Raw genomic sequence first — 9,212 nt, 5'->3', positions numbered from 1 at the left:
TGATTAATTTTTTCTATAAACAAAATTTTTAATTTATTACCTTTTAATTTTTAAATTATATCAGACAAATTGATTATATTATAATTTTTCAATTATATACTATAATTGATTTTTTTTTTAAATAGATATATAGAGATAACTGATTCAAATATTCGTACCAAAATATGTCACATCTTATTAAGTTTTCTTCTCAAGTTTATCTATTAAATTCTCTATATCGATTATTAATATTTTCATTATATCTTAGTTACTTCTGTAATTAATTCTTTTTTATAAATAAAATTTCTAATTCATTATATATATTTTCAATTTATTATATCATGTGATTAATTTTTTTAATAGGATAATATGTATATTAAGTCCCATCATGAATAATTGATTCTTTTCTGATTAATGTTAGTATATTTTTACATCACATAATTATTCTTTTTTATTTAAATATTAATAAATCTAATTATTTAGTACATGTTTTTTTTTATTTAATTATCTTGTATAATTATAAAAGAAAAATGTCATTTTACAATGATATAGCATTATTGTTTTCAAATTTTACGTGATATTAATGGTAGTGACTAGGTGTGAATATATACGTAATACATGCAAGGCAATAATATCCTTTTCAAATAATACGAGTGTGAACAATGAGGAAATTGTGAAAGTGGAAACTAGCTACTACTGATTGCAGCATGTCAATTAGCCTTTCTAGAAAACTTTTGACCATAGCAATAAATATTTTACGTTTATTATTTTCGGTTTTTTTTTTTCAAGTACTACTGATAAATTTATTATCGGAATTAAAAATTCGTTAATAACGATTTAATCAAACGAATTTTATATCAAAACTGTTAATAAATTCGTCAATTTAATCGACACTAATATACAACGTTAAATCTGATGATAATTAATATTTTTTTGTAGTGAATATTAACAAATCTAATTATTTAATATATAATTTTTTTTAAATAACATCTATATTAAAATTATTCCGCATACAGATGCAACAAATGCTTCACATATATTAATTTATTATACGGACACTTTTTGACTTATCATTATTCTTTTTAGTATTTTGAATTAATTGTATGACTAATAAATATTAATTAATAAGTCAAAACAGTCGTTACACTTTTATAATAATTTAGGTCCTTAATTATATCATTATTTTAAATAATACTACTTGTTATATGTATTAATTTTTTTGTTATTTTTATCCTTAATAAATAATAATGATATAGTTTTTAGAAATAATTATTCTAAATATATACTAAAATTAGTCATTAAAATTAATTATTAAATAAAATATATATTAAAAATATAAATACATATTAAAGATAAATTAAATCATACATCTAATTTTAATGATTGATTTTATTATATAAATAATATTTTTAAATTAAAAAATAATAATTTTTATTAAATCCTCTTCTATTTTAATACATGCCAACAACAAAAAAAAATTTCACATTAATCCATAAATTTATCTCAATAAAATATATAAATTTAGTTACAATTTCAGTCTATATATTTTTAGTTTTATCTTTTTAATTATTATACTAATGTACTCTTTATGTACTCTTTCAATTTTATTAATTTCTTAAGAAAATTGCTCTTAGGAGCGCTAGATCCATCCTACTCTTAATTTTATGTCCATCAATTACTTTTTTTTTGGTCATGATCCATCCTCTACTCTTTTTTTTATTTGTTCTTTTACACAACACACACAACACTCACATACACTACAACTACTATCGGTTCTATATAACTTCTGAACTTAGTCAGGATTCCAACCCTTTGTTCGATGATGAGATGGGCCTAAATATATACCAACAAATATTAGTGGGTATGTGCACATATTAGAATCTACCGGGCCTGTAACTTTTTTTCCTTTTGTTTGTATGTTGGGTTATCCTATTTTTCTAAGACCAAGGCAAGATGTTGCTAAAAATAAGTAACAAGGACCTTTTTGTATTTACCTTAAAAGCCCGATTTTATTTGGTTCTGACAGGTTAAGATTATTCATTAACTTACAAACGGGGATTAACTACAGAGGCTGGAAGGCCATGCCTTTCATCATAGGTAAGCCACTAATTAACCACTTGAGAACAATTGGAACAACTCTTTCATTCTATCTATCACTCTCTTTTGCCGCAGGAAATGAAACTTTTGAGAAACTTGGAGCCATTGGAACCTTAGCAAACCTGTTGGTGTATCTAACAACAGTTTTCAACCTGAAGAACATCACAGCTACAAACATGATCAACATCTTCAACGGCAGCACCAACTTTGCAACCTTGATTGGTGCCTTCTTCTCTGATACTTACTTCGGTCGCTACAAAACACTTGGATTCTGCACTACCACCTCCTTCTTGGTACTACTCCAAATTTTAAGGTTAATTTATTTTATTTAATTTGACATGCCAACGGAGCCTTGGAGCAACGGTTGATTTATTTTATTTAATTTGACATGCCAACGGAGCCTTGGAGCAACGGTTGAGTTGTCTCTGTGTTACCGCAAGATGATTGTGCATCAGGCTGCCCCTTTTATTTAATTTGATATGCATCCTTATTACATCACACATATGAACCTATGAAATATTTGTTGATGATGTTGCTGTATCTGAATGAAAACAGGGCTTGCTTGTGATTCAACTAACAGCAGCATTCAAGAATCTTCATCCACCAAAATGTGGAAATGAGAGCAGCACATGCAAGGGTCCAACAGCGGGTCAAATGGCGTTTCTTCTCTGCGGATTTGGCCTTCTTCTGATTGGTGCAGCCGGGGTTAGGCCATGTAACTTAGCATTTGGAGCAGATCAATTCAATCCAAACACTGAATCAGGAAAAAAAGGTGTCAACAGCTTCTTCAATTGGTACTTCTTCACCTTCACCTTTGCACAAATGGTGTCCCTCACACTAATTGTGTATGTTCAATCAAATGTGAGTTGGGCCCTTGGTCTTGGAATCCCTGCAGCTTTGATGCTTCTTTCAGTTGTGGTCTTCTTCTTGGGTACCAAGATTTATGTGAAGGTTCAACCAAGTGGTAGCCCCATAACTAGTATTGTGCAAGTTTTAGTGGTTGCAATCAAGAAAAGGGGACTCAAAAAACTACCTCAAAAAGAGTATCCAATGCTCTCACTCTTCAATTATGTCCCACCTAAGACTTTGAACTCTAGGCTTCCTTACACTCATCAGTTTAGGTAATATTTCAAGACTTTGTGTTTCATTCTGCTACCACTTCTAATCTTCTGTTTGGGAAATGTCTTTAAGATGAGAAGAAAGAAAAGAAAAGTGTTTCTGTCCTTTATTTTACTATTTCAATTTGGTGATTGATATGGCCCTTAAAGTTTAGTATTTAATTTGATAAGAAAAATTAAAATTTAATATTTAATTTAAAAAGTATATAAAAACAAATCATTTTTAAATATTTGACTTTTACTTTAAAAAATAAGTTCCATAAATTTTCCATCCAAATAAAAGACATAAAAAATTTGGTCTTTTAATTTTTAGGTCTTTAGAAAATAAGCAAATTATATCTTTTGTTAAAACCGAAAGAAAAAGTCTATGGGCAGCAGTTTGGTCAACACTTAACCAACAAAAATAAAATGAGTAATCTCACACTATTAAAATCACCCGTGATGACTAATTGATGACTACAAATCACCAAAATATTTAGTTTCGGTTCGATCAACTATTTTAAACAAGTTTGTGTTTCCTTTTGTCTTTATATTTTTGTTGAGACAATTACCAAACATGACCTTAGAACTTTCATTTAGGTTTTTAAGTGTGAATAATTTAGCCTCGTCTTGATTAGATTTTGATCAAATAAAGTTTAGATTAGTTTTTTTAAAAAAAATTTATTTTTTAGAAAGTTTTTTTTTAATAGACAAAAGTTATTTCACATCTAGATAGATTTTTTAGAAAGAATTTTTAAATATTAAAAATGTTTTTTATTTTTTTTAAGTAAAGAATTATTGGCTTTTTAAAAAAATAATTTATTTTTTAAAAATAAATATATCCAAATATATTTAAAAATTAATAAACATACTTTGTTTTTTATAAAAAATATTTTTTATTTAAATTAATCAATTCAAACCAGCACAAATTAGATTAGCTAATGTAATGAGCCCTCCCCCGCCCCAGCCAAAGGCCAAAAGTAAAATAAGAGATTCCATCATGACATAATTTATATTCTGAGGTGATCTAATATGATAATGAAAAAATTAACGTTACAATGAACAGGGCATTGGACAAAGCTGCAATTATGACCCCACAAGATAAAATAAACCCTGATGGATCTGCGGCTGAACCATGGAAGCTTTGCAGCATGCAGCAAGTGGAAGAAGTGAAATGCTTGGTGAGGGTGTTACCTATTTGGTTCTCAGCAATTTTGTACTATTTAGTTATTGTTCAGCAGCACACTATTCTCGTGTTCCAAGCACTTCAATCAGATAGAAGAGTTGGCCACACAAACTTCAAGATCCCAGCTGCATCTTACTATGTTTTCCTCATGTTGTGTATGACTCTTTGGTTGCCAATCTATGACCGGATATTAGTCCCTTTGCTGCGCCGAGTTACCGGAAAAGAAGCCGGCATCACGCTCCTTCAGAGGATGGGAATCGGCATATTCCTCGCTATACTTAGCATGATAGTGTCTGCATTTGTTGAAGGACATAGACGAAGCCTAGCCCTAAGCAGTCCTATAGGAATGCAGCCCAGAAAAGGCGCGATTTCATCCATGTCAGCACTTGTTTTGATTCCTCAATTGGCACTAGCAGGGCTATCTGAATCGTTCACTGCTGTTGGACAAGTTGAATTTTACTATAAGCAGTTCCCTGAGAACATGAGAAGCATTGGACAATCACTATTCTATTGTGGCATGGCAGGGTCAAGTTACTTGAGCACTCTGTTGATCTCAATTGTTCACAAAACCACGGCCAAATCGGCCACCGGCAATTGGTTGCCGGAGGATCTTAACAAGGGCAGATTGGACTACTTCTATTTCATGATTGCAGCTCTAGAAGTCATGAATTTGGGGTACTTTTTGATGTGTTCAAGATGGTACAAATACAAAGGAAATGATGATAGTTATAGTAATAATAGTAGCATTGAACTTAATGGAGTAACTAAAACTTCTGAAACATCAATTGATGGTGTTTAATTATGACTCAAGTCAACAAGACACTATAATATTATTGATATTGTACTATTGGATTATCTTAATACTTTGGTGCATTATAGCATTATTGTAGTGCAGAGAGTTATACTGTTTTGTTTGATTCCGTTTAGAGAGATCGTTTTCACTAGAATAACACTTCAGAATAATATAAGATTTAATATTTTCACTTCAGAATAACACTTCTGAAATGCCAAAAGATGAAATGGTGGAGGAATAGGTTGATATTGCTGATCGAAGCTGTTTCCGAAGATGGCTCCTGAATTTTCAACAACTTTAAAATCTCCATTATTAGATTACACTAAAGTTGTTACCATTAAAAAGACAGCAGGGTACTATTTTTGCATTCCTGAACTGTGTGAAGTTGGAGGAAGAGTCATGCTTTACCATTTTGAAGGATGCCATTGTTAGGGCTGAAGCACAACAACTATCACCAAGATTAGAAGAAAACAAAAATGAAGAATTCATTGTTGTTGATTATGGTGATGGTTTTCTTAGTGAGCATGACGTCAGTGTTGGCAAGGTTTGTTATTTCTTGCCAATTAGAGGAAATAAATTTGATGACTTGTTCCATCATTGCTCTTCACAAAATTCCATCAGCTTTCAATTGCCACTAAGCAACAAAGTCCCTCACATGTGGTGATGAGTAACACTTCAGAATAATACAAGATTTGTGCCTCTAGTGAAAACAATCTTTCTAAACGGAATCAAACAAAACAGTACAACTCTTTACACTACACTGATAATAATGCTATAATGCACCACAGTATTAAGATAATGCAATAGTACAATATCAATAATATTATAGTCTTATTGACTTGAGTCATAATTAAACACCATTAATTGATGTTTCAGAAGTTTTAGTTACTCCATTAAGTTCAATGCTACTATTATTACTATAACTATCATTATTTCCTTTGTATTTGTACCATCTTGAACACATCACAAAGTACCCCAAATTCATGACTTCTAGAGCTGCAATCATGAAATAGAAGTAGTCCAATCTGCCCTTGTTAAGATCCTCCGGCAACCAATTGCCGGTGGCCGATTTGGCCGTGGTTTTGTGAACAATTGAGATCAACAGAGTGCTCAAGTAACTTGACCCTGCCATGCCACAATAGAATAGTGATTGTCCAATGCTTCTCATGTTCTCAGGGAATTGCTTATAGTAAAATTCAACTTGTCCAACAGCAGTGAACGATTCAGATAACCCTGCTAGTGCCAATTGAGGAATCAAAACAAGTGCTGACATCGACGAAATTGCGCCTTTTCTGGGCTGCATTCCTATAGGACTGCTTAGGGCTAGGCTTCTTCTATGTCCTTCAACAAAAGCAGACACTATCATGCTAAGTATAGCGAGGAATATGCCGATTCCCATCCTCTGAAGGAGCGTGATGCCGGCTTCTTTTCCGGTAACTCGGCGCATCAAAGGGACTAATATCCGGTCATATATTGGCAACCAAAGAGTCATACACAACATGAGGAAAACATAGTAAGATGCAGCTGGGATCTTGAAGTTGGTGTGACCAACTCTTCTATCTGATTGAAGTGCTTGGAACACAAGAATAGTGTGCTGCTGAACAATAACTAAATGGTACAAAATTGCTGAGAACCAAATAGGTAACACCCTCACCAAGCATTTCACTTCTTCCACTTGCTGCATGCTGCAAAGCTTCCATGGTTCAGCTGCAGATCCATCAGGGTTTATTTTATCTTGTGGGGTCATAATTGCAGCTTTGTCCATTGCCCTGTTCATTGTAACGTTTATTTTTTTCATTATCATATTAGATCTCCTCAGAATATAAATTATGTCATGATGGAATCTTTTTTTATTTTACTTTTGGCCTTTGGCTGGGGCGGGGGAGGTCTAATTACATTATCTAATCTTATTTGGGTTGGTTTGAATTGATTTATTTAAATAAAAAAATATTTTTTTATAAAAAATAAAGTATTTTTATTAATTTTTAAATATATATGGATATATTTATTTTAAAAAAATAAATTATTTTTTTAAAAAGCCAATAATACTTTACTTAAAATAAATAAATAAATAATATTTTTAATATTTAAAAATTCTTTTTAGAAAATCTATTTAGATGTGAAATGACTTTTGTCTATTAAAAAAAATCTTTTTAAAAACTAAATTTTTTTTTTTCAAAAACCAATCTAAACTTAAAACTTTATTTGATCAAAATCTAATGGCTAAATTATTCACACTTGAAAAATCCAAATGAAAGATCTAAGGTCATGTTTGGTAATTATCTTAACAGAAATATAAAGACAAAAGAAAACACAAACTTGTTTAAAACAGTTGATCAAACCAAAACTAAATATTTCCGTTTTAACTTTTAAGGCATAATTTGCCTGATTTTTTATCGACCTAAAAATTAAAAGACCAACTTTTTTATGCCTTTTATTTGGGTGGCAAATTTATGGAACTTATCTTTTAAAAGTAAATAACAAATATTTAAAAATGATTTGTTTTTATATACTTTTTAAATTAAAAATTAAATATTAATTTTTTTAACAAATTAAATACTAAACTTTAAGGGCCATGTCAATCACCACCAAATTGAAATAGTAAAATAAAGGACAGAAACACTTTTTTTTTTCTTTCTTTCTTCTCATCTTGAAGACATTTCCCAAACAGAAGATTAGAAGTGGTAGCAGAATGAAACACAGTCTTGAAACATTACCTGAACTGATGAGTGTAAGGAAGCCTAGAGTTCAAAGACTTAGGTGGGACATAATTGAAGAGTGAAAGCATTGGATACTCTTTTTGAGGTAGTTTTTTGAGTCCCCGTTTCTTGATTGCAACCACTAAAACTTGCACAATACTAGTTATGGGGCTACCACTTGGTTGAACCTTCACATAAATCTTGGTACCCAAGAAGAAGACCACAACTGAAAGAAGCATCAAAGCTGCAGGGATTCCAAGACCAAGGGCCCAACTCACATTTGATTGAACATACACAATTAGTGTGAGGGACACCATTTGTGCAAAGGTGAAGGTGAAGAAGTACCAATTGAAGAAGCTGTTGACACCTTTTTTTCCTGATTCAGTGTTTGGATTGAATTGATCTGCTCCAAATGCTAAGTTACATGGCCTAACCCCGGCTGCACCAATCAGAAGAAGGCCAAATCCGCAGAGAAGAAACGCCATTTGACCCGCTGTTGGACCCTTGCATGTGCTGCTCTCATTTCCACATTTTGGTGGATGAAGATTCTTGAATGCTGCTGTTAGTTGAATCACAAGCAAGCCCTGATTTCATGCAGATACAGCAACATCATCAATAAATATTTCATAGGTTCATATGTGTTGTGATGTAATAAAGATGCATATCAAATTAAATAAACTATAAAAGGCACAATCATCTCGCGGTAATACAGAGACAACTCAACAGTTGCTCCAAGACTCAGTTGGCATATCAAATTAAATAAAATAAATTGACCTTAAAATTTGGAGTAGTACCAAGAAGGAGGTGGTAGTGCAGAATCCAAGTGTTTTGTAGCGACCGAAGTAAGTATCAGAGAAGAAGGCACCAATCAAGGTTGCAAAGTTGGTGCTGCCGTTGAAGATGTTGATCATGTTTGTGGCTGTGATGTTCTTCAGGTTGAAAACTGTTGTTAGATATACCAACAGGTTTGCTAAGGTTCCAATGGCTCCAAGTTTCTCAAAGGTTTCATTTCCTGCAGCAAAAGAGAGAGATGGATAGAATGAAAGAGTTGTTCCAATTATTATCAAGTGGTTAATTAGTGGCTTACCTATGATGAAGGGCATGGCCTTCCAGCCTCTGTAGTTAATCTTCGGATCATCATCATCATCGTGTTCATGTTGTTGTTGTGTTTGTGTGACATATTTCTCATTATTCTCCATTGTTGGTTTCTTGTTTGTGTCACTCTTAGTCTCAGTTTCTACCATTGTTGTTCTTGTGTTGAGGAATATGTGTTATGGCTTCTTATCTTTTAATGGTGAGTGGGGCAAAAGAGAATTGAAGGAGGGTGTAGTTATTTATGTATGAATGAATGATTGGGAAAG

The 9,212-nt window shown here is 31.9% G+C and overlaps 2 protein-coding genes across 2 annotated transcripts; one reads left to right on the top strand and one right to left on the bottom strand.

The window, feature by feature from the left end:
• The first annotated feature begins 562 nt into the window (after positions 1 to 562).
• On the top strand, positions 563 to 5,353 carry LOC107470560 (protein NRT1/ PTR FAMILY 2.11). Its single transcript, XM_016089958.3, has 5 exons — positions 563 to 576; positions 2,006 to 2,076; positions 2,152 to 2,369; positions 2,632 to 3,197; positions 4,240 to 5,353. Exons 1-5 carry the CDS (start codon positions 563 to 565, stop codon positions 5,156 to 5,158), a joined length of 1,788 nt encoding a protein of 595 aa, XP_015945444.1. The 3' UTR covers positions 5,159 to 5,353.
• A 500-nt stretch (positions 5,354 to 5,853) lies between these two features.
• Positions 5,854 to 9,206, bottom strand: LOC107467595 (protein NRT1/ PTR FAMILY 2.11). The gene is made up of 4 exons (XM_016086735.3): positions 8,939 to 9,206; positions 8,646 to 8,863; positions 7,870 to 8,435; positions 5,854 to 6,921 (listed from the first exon to the last, which is right to left on the bottom strand). The coding sequence occupies exons 1-4, from the start codon at positions 9,093 to 9,095 to the stop codon at positions 6,003 to 6,005; spliced, it is 1,860 nt and encodes a 619-aa protein (XP_015942221.1). The 5' UTR covers positions 9,096 to 9,206; the 3' UTR covers positions 5,854 to 6,002.
• Positions 9,207 to 9,212: the final 6 nt, after the last annotated feature.

Source organism: Arachis duranensis, chromosome 1 (assembly GCF_000817695.3).
Source record: "Arachis duranensis cultivar V14167 chromosome 1, aradu.V14167.gnm2.J7QH, whole genome shotgun sequence".
Taxonomy (NCBI): domain Eukaryota; kingdom Viridiplantae; phylum Streptophyta; class Magnoliopsida; order Fabales; family Fabaceae; genus Arachis; species Arachis duranensis.
This window is presented reverse-complemented; position numbering and strand designations above follow the sequence as displayed.

Bases quoted from the DNA above. Each gene is read 5' to 3' on its own strand.
- LOC107470560 (XM_016089958.3), top strand. The intron at 2,370-2,631 runs GTACTACTCCAA...GAATGAAAACAG, and splicing joins GCACTACCACCTCCTTCTTG to GGCTTGCTTGTGATTCAACT. The intron at 3,198-4,239 runs GTAATATTTCAA...TACAATGAACAG, and splicing joins CCTTACACTCATCAGTTTAG to GGCATTGGACAAAGCTGCAA.
- LOC107467595 (XM_016086735.3), bottom strand. From the start codon at position 9,095: ATGGTAGAAACTGAGACTAAGAGTGACACAAACAAGAAACCAACAATG. The intron at 8,864-8,938 runs GTAAGCCACTAA...CTTTTGCTGCAG, and splicing joins GGCCATGCCCTTCATCATAG to GAAATGAAACCTTTGAGAAA. The intron at 8,436-8,645 runs GTACTACTCCAA...GCATGAAATCAG, and splicing joins GCACTACCACCTCCTTCTTG to GGCTTGCTTGTGATTCAACT.